This window comes from Balaenoptera ricei, chromosome 10, assembly GCF_028023285.1.
Source record: "Balaenoptera ricei isolate mBalRic1 chromosome 10, mBalRic1.hap2, whole genome shotgun sequence".
Taxonomy (NCBI): domain Eukaryota; kingdom Metazoa; phylum Chordata; class Mammalia; order Artiodactyla; family Balaenopteridae; genus Balaenoptera; species Balaenoptera ricei.
This window is the reverse complement of record NC_082648.1, coordinates 86,113,079-86,128,243: the sequence shown is the minus strand read 5'-3', so window position 1 is coordinate 86,128,243 and position 15,165 is coordinate 86,113,079. Positions and strand designations below refer to the sequence as shown.

At 36.7% G+C, this 15,165-nt stretch overlaps 1 protein-coding gene across 1 annotated transcript in view; it reads left to right on the top strand.

Annotated features, from left to right (window-relative positions):
* The window catches only part of SLC5A8 (solute carrier family 5 member 8), a 56,046-nt gene that overhangs the window by 8,704 nt on the left and 32,177 nt on the right, over positions 1–15,165 (top strand). Inside the window, exons 3-7 of the mRNA XM_059934765.1 lie at positions 601–652; positions 8,053–8,120; positions 9,097–9,251; positions 11,881–12,021; positions 14,979–15,108. Coding sequence (XP_059790748.1) covers positions 601–652; positions 8,053–8,120; positions 9,097–9,251; positions 11,881–12,021; positions 14,979–15,108 — 546 coding nt within the window. The remainder of the gene's footprint in view (positions 1–600; positions 653–8,052; positions 8,121–9,096; positions 9,252–11,880; positions 12,022–14,978; positions 15,109–15,165) is intronic.

The following is a 15,165-nucleotide window of genomic DNA, read 5'->3' as shown; positions in this document are numbered from 1 at the left end:
AAAAAAGAACGTATTTATCTTACTCACTATTGTACCCCAGATTAATAAATATTTGTTAAATGTATGAATGAAAAATAATAAATAATATTAAAAAGGTAGAATAGAATTTTTGTTGGCTTTCAGGAAATTTTAGGGCAAATTTACACTTTTGTTTAATTAGTGGTCATGCAAACTTTTACAAACAAGTTTCCACAATTTTCACTGTTTTCCCAATTAATTATGCAGTGATTAACAACAGCTTGAAAGCATATGAATGAGGAAGCATCCCCTTTTAAATTTGTATTCTTTCTCTCTTTCTAATCGTTCTAGATCTAGGAAAATTGATTTGAAACTTGATGTATCAGTGACTATCCGCACTAAGCACAACATGAAAAGTCTATTTTTACACAAAATTGGTCATAAAAGATTTTTGTGACCTATGACCACACCACAAATGGAAAAGGAGAGTCAACTTCACTTAAATAACATTTTTCAAGTTAAAAGCAAATTTTATTAAGTATATTGAAACTGCAGTTTTAATTCATAATTAAATTTATAGAAAAATATCAATATTTCATTTTGTAATTCATACCATTTATTTGGTTTTCTTTTTTCCCCTAGATTTTGTATACTGGAATTGTTATTTATGCCCCTGCCCTGGCTTTGAATCAAGGTACGTTTTAGAGTTACCAATATGTCACTCACATTTGGGGGTTCACTTTTAACAGACCTTATTCTATCTTTGGGGAGATGGGGAGGTGGAGGAATGCTTCCAGTAACCTGCATCAGCTTGAGGCGGGCCAGGTGGGTTCAGTGTCTATGCTAGCAGCTTCTTTGGGTTCCTGGATCATAGCTTCAAAAGGTCTGTAGACTTCACTGGGCGGTGTTTCTCTGGTATGTGCCAACCAGCCATTCTCCATCCCTTCAGAATGAACGCCCCCTGTAGTCAAAATCATGAAAGACTGCACTTCCTTTGTGGCTATAACTTGGAGCCCATCTCCAAGAGGCTTCTGTGTTATTCAGCTCAGACTTGGTCCCGTTGTAAAATCTGGCAGGGAGAGAAACTTTTCTTCTCCCCATTTCTAGTGTGGTCCAAAATACAAGAAAAAGAGATCTGTGTGATTTGAAATATCAGATTGCTCCTAGTGACCGAAGGACAGATGGCTATAGTATCCCTATAAACAAATGTGTGATGATTGTAGTGATCAACAAATTACTATATGCTCTAGATTTGGGCAGAAAATAGCTGTGAAACTGAGATTGTTTATTGTGGCAAATGTGTGTGTTAGTCATACCTTCAGAAGGCTTCAGGGGAACTCTACATTCTCTGAATTCTTATCAATCAGAAGTGAATTTATCTCTGAAACTTCCTTGTAAAATGGACAAGTGGACTCTGTGATGGGAAGAATGTGGTACAGTTCCTCAAGTTAATATAAAATGGACAGACAACCCCAAAGAAAACAAGAAAAAAAAAAAAAGAAAATGAAAAACCCCAGCTAACTCCACATTCTAATTTCTTGATTTCATAATACATAGATAATAAAGTGCAACAGTATTGTTACAAAGAAGAACTCCACTATATAATGTGCTATTGAATTCTGAATGTCAGGCATGTTCCATGTCGATATTACCAACATCATGGTTGGATCACTTCATATGTACAGAGCTGAACTATAAACTTCATAAGTTACCTATTGGCTTTAAGTGTAACTAAAGATGTTGGCTTTAGAGTTTTAAAGTGCAGTTCTGGGGATAAGAAAGCACTGCCTTCAATGCTTCAAGAACTCTGTTCTTATCAGTTTATTGAGCCACTCCTTAGGAGTAAATTAGGATCCAAGGACTGCATTTTGACCATTTGAGTATCAGTTGTGTATTGTACTGTACCAAGGGAGTAGACACAAGCGTAGACAGGGTACTTGGTGTGCAACAGATGTCCATAGAAACTTGTTTAGCTGAACTGGAACTTAACATTCTCTAGATACAATTTTTTTTAACTTTTTTTTTTTTTGATTATGGAAAACTTCAAACATACACTAAAATAGAATAGTGTATTGAGCCCTAATGGACCCTTAACTCTACACTAATAATTATCAACTCTTGGTTTAATTCACTTCCTATTTCCCTCACTAGATTATTTTGCTGTATATCTGAGATATTTTATCATTTCATCTGAATTCCATATGTCTTTTACATACTTTTCTTTTCATTGAGGTATAATCAACATATAACATTATATTAGTTTCAGGTTTACCATAATGATTCAATATTTGTATATATTACAGTGATCACCACAGTAAGTCTAGTTAACATCCATCATCATACATAGTTACAAAATTCTTTTTCTTGTGATGAGAGCTTTTAAGATTTGTTCTCTTAACAACTTTCAATATGCGATACAGTATTATTAACCATGCTGTACATTACATTCCCATGACTTATGGATTCCATGACTGGACGTTTGTACCAGGATGTGTGTTTTTTGTTTTTTTTTAAATAAATTTATTTATTTATTTTTGACTGCATTGGGTCTTTGTTCCTGCGCGCGGGCTTTCTCTAGTTGTGTTGAGTGGGGGCTACTCTTCGTTGTGGTGCGCAGGCTTCTCATTGCGGTGGCTTCTCTTGTTGCGGAGCACGGGCTCTAGGTACGTGGGCTTCAGTAGTTGTGGCACGCGGGCTCAGTAGTTGTGGCTCGCAGGCTCTAGAGCGCAGGCTCAGTAGTTGTGGTGCACGGGCTTAGTTGCTCCGCATCATGTGGGATCTTCCCGGACCAGGGCTCGAACCCGTGTCCCCTGCATTGGCAGGCGGATTCTTAACCACTGCGCCACCAGGGAAGTCCAGGATGTGTTTTTTAAACACAATTGTACCTTTATCATTTCTGAAACATTAACATTAATACCTTACTGTCATCAATATAAGGTCAGTGTTCAGATTTCCCTGATTTTTTTTTCAGTGTTTGTTAGAATCAGGATCCAGATAATTTTATGTAATTGTAATTAGTTCATTTGTCTCTTACATTTCTTCCTTGCTTTTTAAAATCGAAAACCATATTTTATTGAGATATATTGTAGCTTATGTACATTAAAATGCCCAGAACCTAAGTGCACAGTTGGATGAGTTTTAACAATTTTGTGTACTTGTGTGACAACCCAACTCAAGATATACAATATTTCTATCATCAAATCCCAGAAAAATTTTTTTGATTCTTTCTAATGAATCCCCCCTTCCATTCCAAGCAGCCAGTTTTTATCACCATAAATTAGTTTTCCCTGTTCTTAGATTTTATATAGTGCCTTTTTGCATCTGGTTTCTTTTGCTCAACAAAATGTTTTTGTGTCATTCATTCATGTTGCTACATGTATCAGTAGTTCATTCCTTTTTATTGCTAGTATTTTATCATATACATCTACGAAAATCTGTTTATCCATTCTGTTGTTGATGGATGTTGGGTTGTTTCCAGTTTTAGGCTATTTTGAATTAAGACTGCTAAGTACATTCTTATACAGGTTTTGTTTTGTCTTGCTTTGCTTTTTGACACACGTTTTCATTTTTAGTGGATGAGTACCTGGAAGCAATATACAGTTAAATACACACTATTCTGACCCAGCACAGGGTAGGTGCATGTAAAAAATTTAAGAGAAACTGCCAAATAGCTTTTCTAAGTGGTTATATCATTTTGCACGCCCGCCCCACAATGTGTGAGAGTTGCAGTTATTCTGTGTCCTTGCCAGATTTCGTATTTGTCTTTTCGATTGTAGCCATTCTAGTTGTATGATCTATTATCTTATTGTGGTTTTAATTTGTATTTTTCTGATGACTGTTGATGTTGAGTTTACTGGCTCATAGAATAATAAAATGAATACAAAACAAACAAATAACCTAGCAAAAAGTCGGCAAAAGACTTGACCCGTCACTTTACAAAAGCAAATATTCTTCCAGTCCATTACATAGCCTATTTATCCGTTTACCCAGGCGTTTTAAAATTTCTCTCAGTAATGTTTCTTAGTTTTTGATATTGAAGTCTTGTACATATTTCTTAGATTTATTTCTAGATAATTGATGTTTTTTATGCTATTGCAAATGGTATTGTTTTATAATATCATTTTCTAATTATTCATTTGCAAGTATGGAAAAATACAATTGCCTTCTATATGTTGATCTTCTATCCTGAGAGCTTGCTAAATATATTTATTAATTCAAGTAGGCTTTTGGCATATCCCTTATGATTTTCTTGTTGTTTATGAATAGAGACAGTTTTACTACTTCTTTTCCTGTCTGCATGCCTCTTATTTCTTTTCTTTGTCATAATGCACTGTTAATGTAGAAAATTATATTGATTTTCAAATGTTAAACCAATTTTCATCCTTGGGATAAATCTCACTTGGTCATAATGTATTAACCTTTTTACATATTGCTGGATTTGATTTGCCAATATTTTGTTAAGGATTTTTACAGGTTATGAGGAATATTGGCCTGAAATTTACTTTTCCTTTAATGTCTTTGTCAGGATTTTGGTATCAATTATACTGGCTTTATATGATTTGGGAAGTGTTCCCTCCTCTATTTTCTGAAAGAGTTTGTATAAAACTGTGTATTTCTTTCTTAAATGCTTGAAAGAATTCACAGTGTGGGCATCTGGGCCTGATATTTGTTTGTTTTCGTAGAAAGGTTTTGGTATATGGATTCAGTTTCTTTAATAAATATAGAGTTATTCATATTTTCTTGTTCTTGTTGAGTCATTTTGATGAACTGTATTTCTTGTGAACTAGATCTAGAAGCTTTCTCAGACTTCATTTCAACTTTTTGGAGAGACTATTCCATATGCAGTTTTCAACTTTTTCGAGTTAATACCAAAGAGCGCAACGGTGGGATTATATGATAAGAATATGTTTCGTTTTGTAAGAAACCACCAAACTATCTTCCAAAATGGCTGTTACCATTTTGCATTCTTTTTTTTTTTTTAATTTTTATTTATTTATTTATTTTATTTATGGCTGTGTTGGGCCTTCGTTTCTGTGCGAGGGCCTTCTCTAGTTGTGGCAAGCGGGGGCCACTCTTCATCGCAGTGCGCGGGCCTCTCACTGTCGCGGCCTCTTGTCACGGAGCACAGGCTCCAGATGCGCAGGCTCAGTAATTGCGGCTCACGGGCCCAGCTGCTCCGCGGCATGTGGGATCTTCCCAGACCAGGGCTCGAACCCGTGTCCCCTGCATTGGCAGGCAGATTCTCAACTGCTGCGCCACCAGGTAAGCCCTCATTTTGCATTCTTATCAGTAATGTATGAAGGAGTTATGTTGCTCCACATCCTTGCCAGTATGTGATGTTGTCAGTGTTCCAGATTTTGGCCATTCTAATAAGTTTCTTCTTTTCATTTGCATTTCCCTGATGACATATGATGTGGAGCATCTTTTCATATGCTTATTTGCCATGTATATATCTTCTGTGAGGTGTCTAGTAAGGTCTTTGGTACATTTTAAAATCAGGCTTATTTTTTTACTGTTGAGTTTTAATATAATTTGGAGAACAGTCCTTTATCAGATGTGTCTTTTGCAAAATTTTCTTTCAGTCTGTGGCTTATCTTCTAATTCATCTGATATTATCTTTCACAGAGCATATGTTCTTTAATTTTAATGAAGTCCAGCTTATCAATTATTTCTTTCATAGACTGTGTCTTTGATGTTGTATCTAAAAAGGCAACATCATATATAGGTCTATGAGCCATCTTGATTTAATTTTGGTGAAGGGTGTAAGGTCTGTGTCTAGATTCATTTTTTTTGCATGTGGATGTCCTGTTGTTCCAGCACCGTTTGTTGAAGAAACTATCTTTGCCCCATTGAATTGACTTTACTCTTTGGCCAAAGATCAGTTGACTTTAATTATGGGGGTCTATTTCTGGGCTCTCTGTTCTTTTTCATTGATCTATTTGTCTATTCTTTCACCAATATCACACTCTCTTGATTATTCTAGTTTCGTATTAAGTCTTTTCTACTTTTCATTTTTATTTTTTTATTTTTGGCTGCATTGGGTCTTCGTTGCTGCGTGCAGGCTTTCTCTGGTTGCAGTGAGCAGGGGCTATTCTTCATTGCGGTGCACGGGCTTCTCATTGTGGTGGCTTCTCTTGTTGTGGAGCACGGGCTCTAGGTGCATGGACTTCAGTAGTTGTGGCTCGCAGGCTCTAGAACACAGGCTCAGTAGTTGTGGCACATGGGCTTAGTTGCTCTGCAGCATGTGGGCTCTTCCCGGACCAGGGATTGAACCTGTGTCCCCTGCATTGGCAGGCGGATTCTTAACCACTACACCACCAGGGAAGTCCTCATATTAAGTCTTGAAGTCAGGTACAGTCAGTTCTCCAGCTTTGTTCTTCTCCTTCAATGTTGTGTTGGCGATTCAGAGTCTTTTGCCTCTCCATATAAACTTTAGAATCAGTTTTTCAGTTCTCCACAGTTTGTCATTATCCACAAAATAGCTTTCTGGGATTTCCATTGGGATTGCACTGAATCTGTAGATTAAATTGGGAAGAACTGACATCTTGACAGTATTGAGTTGTCCTATTCATAAGCATGGAATATCTCTCCACTTATTCAGTTCTTTCATTTCATTCATCAGAGTTTTGTAGTTTTCCTCATATACATCTTGTATATATTATATTTTGTTAGATTTATAGCTAAGTATTTCATTTTGGGGGGTACTAATGTAAATGGAAATGTGCTTTAAATTTCAAATTCCACCTGTTTTTTGTTGGTATATAGGAAGGTGATTGACTTTTGTTTATTAACCTGTATCCTGCAAACTTACTATAATCATTTATTAGACCTGGGAGATTTTTTGCCAATTATTTCAGATTTTCTACAAAGATGATCATGTCATTTGTGAACAAAGAGGGTTTTATGTCTTCCTTCCTTCCTTTGTACCTGATCTTAGTGGGAAATCTTTGAGTGGCTCACCATTAAGTATAATGTCAGCTGTAAGTTTTTTGTAGATAATCTTTATCAGATTGAGAATGTTCCCCTCTATTTCTAGTTTATTGAGAGATTTTATCATGAATGCATGTTGGATTTTGTCAAATGCTTTTTCTGCATCTATTAATTTGATAATATGATTTTTCTTCTTTAGTCTGTTGATGTGGTGGATTCCATTAATTGATTTTCAAATGTTGAGGCAGCCTTGCATATGGTGTTTAATTCTTTTTATGCTCTTAAAATTTGATTTGCTAATATTTTGTTGAGGATTCTTGCATCTACATTCATGAGAGATATTGGTCTGTAGTTTTCTTTTCTTGTAATGTCTTTGTCTGGTTAGTATTAGGGTGTTGCTGGCCTCATAGAATGAGTTATAAAGTATTCCCTCTGCTTCTATCCTCTGAAAAAGATTGGTATGATTCCATCCTTAAATATTCAGTAGAATTCATCACCCTCTGGGCCTGGGGCTTTCTGTTTTGGAAGGTTATTAATTATTGATTCAATTTTTAAAGTAAATATAGGTCTATTCAGATCATCTCTTTTTTTCCTGTGTGAGTTTTGGCAAATTGTGTCTTTCAAGATATTGGGTCATTTCATCTGGATTTTCAAATCTGTGGGCATAGAGTTGTTATCCTTTCATTAAAAAAATATAATATGCCCCTTTACTTCTTAAATAAATGGTAACAAATTATGTAGACTTTTCTCTATCTTGGCCCCATTTTAACACGCACAACTTGCCTTTCATGGACTGGTAGAATAATGTGTTTATTTGAACCATGACAACAAGTATCCTATGACCCCATTCAGTCTGGGTAACTACCTCCCAATATCAAGCGGTGTCTTAGCTTAATTACAATATAAATGCTTTTTCATGTATTTGATTTAGCCAATGTTGGATACTGTATGGTGCCTGAGGGTAGAAGCCAGATCTATTTAACTCATCAAATAAAGTTTTAAACTCCATTTGTTTTGGTACATTTTTTGATATTTGGACCTAGTTTATGGCAAGTGGGTGTAGAGGTAGGTGCCCAATAAATGGTATAGCTTCCCCCTGATGATTTTTTGAGAAGTGCTTATATATGTTTCATAGTTACACGTGCATTTTCTTTTCTTCTACAGTCACAGGATTCGATCTTTGGGGTGCTGTAGTGGCTACTGGTGTGGTCTGCACATTCTACTGCACCATGGTATGTCAAGAACATTATTTCTCCTTTCACTCTACACACTTGCTTTGCAAAATTGAAAATTTCAATCATTGCATGCTGCCATCTGGGTTCTTCATACCTGCCTCCCACAGTATAACATTTTTTGTAAGGAATATTCAGTCCAGGGTAAAATTTGATCCTTTGTAGGACATTGATCATAACTGATATTTTTTTCTTTCATTTGAACCATGCCGTGGTCCCCAACCTTGTCTCCTAATTCACTCTCACTGTTGCTGTGTTACTATAGCTGTGATCATAATATTCCTCAGCTTAGAAACCTGAGATAACTTCCCATTGCCTTTAGGCAGGAGCAACAGTCAAAATATGTAAGAACCAGTATGGCATGGGCACTGATATTATCATGGATGCTGATCCTTAGCAGTGGTGCAAGTCTTATGCAACCCCTGATATTCTAGGTCTTAATCTTTTAGTTGCTCAGTGTTTTGGAAGACAAGGTCCTCAAGGAGGGGCTGGTTCAGGGACTGGAGGGGGACACTTGGGAAGTTTGTGGTGGTGGCTAATACAAAACAATTTTAGTTTTTTCAACAACTGGTATGTCCTTCTTTGTGCATACTGGTTGAATTTCAGCCCTACCTATAGGATAAAATCTATGATATTGCCATTTGCAATTTGACTCTGAATTTTTTCCCCAACGATATTCCCACACCACTCCACGGCACTCCAAAATATATATTTGGCTGCCCTCAACATGCCACATATTTTAACCTCTCTAAGCTTTTGCCCATGCTATTTTCTCTATTGGGAGGACCTTACATCTTGGACTCTGCTTATATTTGAAAGTTTGGTCTAAGCATTACCTTCCTGACTATCTCCCTTGGGTGCACTTCTTGGCCAAGATCCATGTTTTCGTTATCTTTGTCCAGCATGGTGTATAAGCATGTAGATGCTTAATAATATCTGGTAGAAGCATTAATCCTAATGTACTTTCCCCTCAAAGGGTGGTCTTAAAGCGGTTATCTGGACGGATGTTTTTCAAGTTGGGATCATGGTGGCTGGATTTGCATCTGTGATTATACAGGCTTCATTGACTCAAGGTGGAATCAACACTATTCTAAATGATGCCTATAATGGAGGAAGATTAAACTTCTGGAAGTAAGTTGCTATTTACTTCTTGGTTAATAGAACATTCCTTTGGTTTTTTTCTGTTAAAAAAAATCTCTTGGCTGAAATAGTAAGTTTACATTAGAAAACAAACCAACCGTTAAGGGTGTGGTACAAAAATTTGAATCTGGGAAGTTAATGCGTAAGGAGTTTCCACCAGGTCTTTAAGGGGTTAGTCAGTTGGTAGTTAGCTACATGGAGCTGAGGATGGTGCTTTCTCCTGAGAAGGGATTGATAGCAAAAGAGTATTTTCTTCCAGATATTAAAGTCTGGCATAGGTTGAAAGGTGTGGGTAGGGAAATAAGGGAAGATATACTAGAGAGAGAAGAAAAGGAAACCTCTTAAGAAAAAAACACTAAAAGACAGTGATTCCATTTTGACAGTTCTTTGTTTCAAGCAGCCTAGAGAATTTCTCTTTTAATATTACCCTGATAATGTATAGTATATTATTATTATGCTACATATATATGTGTGTATTATATGTGTATAAATGTTAAATAATGTACATTATATAATATTAAATATTATTTCTTGAAAATTGACTAGAAAAGTTACAGCTGATGCCTCAAGTCTCAGTATAGCATAAGATACAACGTCTTCAACAACTATTTAGTTTTCTTAAAGAAGGCTAATGGAGAAAATAGATATTTCATCACAAATATATCACACAATTTAAAAAAATATTTTAAACACCTTCTCTTTGGGATCAATAGTGTCTTCCTTGTACATCACATTCAACGTGCAGGGGGGGGTCATTTTGACATAGACCAACTTATTTTCTCTTTCAGCAGCCCTGTTCTGAGATAAGCAAGCAGAAATCATTGGCAAAAGGAAAGAAAATCATTTTGCACTTGGTGGCTCTCTTCCAGTTTTCTGAAAATAGGTGCTAATGTATGAGAAGAACGTCAGAAATTGAACAGGGTCAATGTGTTAATTTGCAAGAATGAATTACAGTGAATCAACTTCAGCTGTTCTCAATAGTTTTTTTTTCTTTTACCGCAAGATTCAGATTCCAAGGAAGAGAGCCCCCAGTTGGCCTAGCGTGGGCATGATTCCATCCTGTAGCTAGTGCAGAGCAGGACATTTTGATTGACCACCATTTAGACTATTTAATGGAGAAATGGTATAGTTTCCCCAAGGCAAACCTAGGTTGCTGTTACCAGAAGAAGGGGGAGTGGGTACCAAGAGGCAGAAACAACCAGTGGCCACTTGGGAGACTTGGATTACTCCCAAATCTCTTCCTAGTCAGCTAGGTTGAGGGGAAAGGGTGTGGAGTCAATCATTTTTCTGTAAAATAACTGTCACTTTATACAAAGAGTACATACATTGCTGCATTGAAACGATAACTTATACATCAGTAAGAGATTCTAAAAAGTAAAAGATTAGACATTTTTATGACCGTTACAAGGTTGCCAACAATTAAGGAATAATGAAAAGCCTTATTGTATATCCCTTGTTTTTCAAATATGTTTTGAGAATATGGTGGGCAATAGATCTGCTCTTGTTGAGGTAAATGAAGGGAAGGATTTTGTGTTGGTATTTTCTGTATGGTCTATAGTTGACATGTATTCTGTATTGCCAAAACCACTGAATTGGATGTTTTAAATCTTGTCTTACTTCCTTCAAGTAACTCGCTGAACCCTTTGGTTCTTGACTGTTATTAGCTAGTATAGTAGCTGCTTTCTCTTTGGGAGAAAGGGCCAACACCCTTAAAACTCAGACTTTGATATTAAGTGTTAGACAATGGAATAGAGGCTCTTATCTTTCCATAAGAATGCTGGAAAATGCATAAAAATGTAGCACTTTACTCAGCTGATCTCAAATATAAGCTTTGAAGTGGAATTGCAGAATTTCATAATTTTCAGAAAGTTTCCATTGAAACTAATTCTGCAGAAAATTTTCAAGCTTACATTGTGTATGAGAGATGAACAGACTCATTCTTTCCAAGGTGATACGTTAAGAAGGGTTAAAAGGTGTATCGAATGTGGAAGTTGAGCTTTCTTTGTAGCAATGTTTTGTAAATGTCATAATGACTTTGAACTATGAGTACTTAGTTTGTGCACACAGCATTTTAAGAACAGATTATAATGACATGAAAACCATTAAACTGCATTAATTGAATTCTTAAGCTTGAATATAAAGTAGAACTATGACTATACATGTGCTAGGAGAGGAATTACACACACAAAATATGTCAATATTGTGTTCATTTCAGTACTATTTCTATTGCTGCAGTGTACCTAGGAATCTCTCTCTCTCTTTTTTCAGCTTCGTGCTCCTCTCTGATTACAGCATGGCAGACTTGCTTAAATAATTTCCTATGGCCATGGGAGAACAATTTCTATAAATGCTCAGAATGATTGGAACATTCATTTTTTTCCCCCAGTCCCATCCAGAGTTTCCAAATCTCTGAAAGTATCAATTTTTATTTCATTGAACTTAAGAATATTTCTACCTTTTATGTTACTTAATCGGTACATATTTATGTATGTATTTATATTTATAAATATTTATTTATATTTATGTAGGTATACATTGCTTGCTTCCAAAATTACTCTAGGAAGATTTCTGTAGTGTTTGGCTGAGACTTCAAATTTGTTTTCTGTTTGTTTTCATTTAGTTTTGATCCTAACCCTTTGCAAAGACACACATTCTGGACGATCGTCATAGGAGGGACCTTCACATGGACCAGCGTCTATGGAGTCAACCAGTCCCAAGTGCAGAGATATATTTCCTGTAAAAGCAGATTCCAGGCAAAAATGTAAGACAAACTACGGTATATGAATCAGCAATAACCATCAGTTGTCTTTATGGAAACTCTTTCAAAAGTCAAGCTCTGCTCAAGTTTTAAGTCTTTTGTGTCATGAAATTCTAAGAGATAAATGATATACTACAAAAGGATCACATAGAACAAAGTGGCATTGTATGTTTTAAATCCGATATTTAAAAATATTTATATCAATTATTAAGTAAAACAAATCTTATCAAATAAATAGGCATTTATTGTGCATCTGTTTGTATGAGGAACTGTAGAGAATAAAAAATGATAAATATATGGCTCTTGTCATGAAGGAACTTAGCATCAAATTAGGAAAATATATGCAAGTATGTGAAAAGTAAACTAACACTAGAGGTATAACAGTTCTGTGAAACAGTATAACAAATAGAGGAAATGTTCTAGAGCATTATATTGCCAGGTGTGCTGGTGCATTTTATTTTCAGACACAGTCGTGGGTTTATAACCTTGTTCTAATACTTGCTACTTGAGTGATTTGGCGTGAGTTACTTAGACTCTCCGAGCTTCAGTTTCTAAACTTGTAAAATAAGCATAAGATATCACACATCTCGTGGAGGTATTATAAAATACTGTGTTTGGCATGCATGTGGTAGGGATCCAGTAAATGTGAATTCCTTTTTCCACCTCAAATCATGGGATGTGAAGGCAGGGGATAAGTGAGAGATTCCTGTCAAGCAGGCAGGTCCTGAAGAATGACCATATGTGGGCAGGTGAAGAAGTATGGGAGAGCATTCTGAGTAGGCAGAGTGATTTGGGCAAAGCTCAGAGGTGGGAAGGACAGCATGGTCAGGGGACTTTCCAGCCCATCTTGGCTTCAGCGAAGACTATGAACAGTGGCTGGTTCTTTGTCAGGAGGCCTCAGATAAGCTTGGTGACTAGTGCTCTTCATGCTGATAAATCAGGCTATGCATTTAGGTGCTATAAAACTCTAAGTAGATTGATTAAGAGTAACAAGGTGGTTGGAGTAGGAGGAGTGGCAGTTCTGTTGCTATTCAAAGGGGAATGTGAGAAATATATGAGGTCACATGTCAGTATATGAGAGTGAATTGGTTTAGACATTATCTGTCTTTGGTAAATTCCACAATGAAAAATCTGTATGAATATGAGTATAATAACTGGATATGGAATCCCCCAAAAGTGAGCTTAGGAGTTCTGCTACTTTAAGACACTTTAAAGGAATATAATTTATATATCCATTAATCCATCTACATTAGCAATGACGCCTCTCCCAAAGGAATTGTGCACATGCTCTTCTTTGGGAACACGTTTCTTTGAGAACATGGAACTCAAAAAGCCAATTTTATAACTGAAAGAACAGCATTAGAGCTTTCTTAGTAAGAAACAATTTCCTTCAGAATAGTCCAATGTGTCTCTTAAACAAGAGCTCAGGGGGACCATTTTCTCCCACTTTTTAACATTGGCTCCATGGGAAGAATGAGTCCCAGCCAAAAAAGTCAAGACCTACTGACATTGATTGACTGAGTACAATGTCAGATCTACATGAATGACATTAAAGTAAAATAAAACAATATAATAAAGTGTTAACTCATATATAAGTGAGGTGTGGTGACTGAGAGAGTGTCTGGGTATATTTTCTGATGATTTGGAGATGAGATATAGTTACAGTACTTTAAGACAATAACAAAACATGCGATGAATGTAGTCAGTCAAGGAAAAAGGCTAGCAATCTGTTGTGGGACCTGCTGCAAGGTAGCTTCTCCCGGAAGCAGACTGTGAGATGGAGGTTAGCATGCCAGAGTCTACTAGGGCATCACCACTGGAACAGAGAAGGAGGGGAAGGAAGAAGGGTTGGCCAGAGGGAGAAGTTGGACTGTAATGCAGTCTCAACAGAGGCCTCAAGGGGAGCCCTAGAGCTGGGATGACCCTTCAGACTGTCCCAAGTTGGCCTGAGGGGACTTAGCCTTTAAACCTCTGAATCCAGTTGTCATTTTATGCAGGCTTCTCTGGGGAAGGAGGTATGAGTTGGTGGGTGTGGGGAGACCTCTCTTCAGCCTAGGGCAGCTTATCAGTGTCCACTACAACACCCCTGGGGGGAAAATGTAGCCACCTAGTGGGAGAAATATTTACTATCAACTGATTATTAAGACATAGCATTCAATGATATTAACACTAATAATATCAATAACTACCATTTAACAAGTGTTTATTACATGCCATTGTACTATATGATATATACTATTTTATTTAGTTTCACATTATCACTCGGTGAGGTAGGCATTGTTATTTCTAGCTGTAAATGAAGAAACTGAGGATCAGAGAGGTTAGATTACTTGCCCAAGGTCACATATGGTAGGGAGAGCTAAGATTTATGCTCAGGACTGACTCCAGTGCTATTATGTAAACCTTTACACTCTACTGGAGCACACATCATTTATTAAAATGCTGAACATTGTTTTGGAAGATACCTGTCCAAGGAATACAGGTTTGCCTTTCCTATTTAATGGATGGCATCACAAACCACATTTAAACAAGCTTGACGAGTTGCTATGTAAAGGCTAACAGTGTTTAGCAGTTTATAATTGCATCACTTTTAAAGGTAAAATGAGTAATAGTCACTGCCCTGTTGACTATTAAAATCTCTATTTCGTGACAAGACGTCCTGAAGGACTTAACTAGACACGATTGTAAAGCTAATAATGCCCGTGGAACTCTGACCAGGAGGATACATTCATTCAATGGCAAAATCCCATCTATTCCAAGTATTTCCAAATACAGTGTTGATTGACATCATAAACAGAAGGTTAGGCCAGAATAAAACCCGTAGCATTTTCGAGAACCAAAAGAGAATGCACATCTATTGAATATAATCATGAAAGTCTCTTCTATTTATGTAACAATTTTCCTCATCTTTGAGATGGAAATTAAAATCGTCATTTGCTGGTTTGTTTTCACTTCTTCAGGTCTCTCTACATCAATCTTTTGGCACTCTGGTTGATCCTGGCCTGCACGGTGCTATGTGGGCTCAGCCTGTATTCCAGATACCATGACTGTGATCCTTGGACAGCCAAGAAAGTGTCTGCACCAGACCAGGTCCAGTACCATGTCTTTCTTACACATGCAAGAATGACATTCAGAAAGCTTATTAGC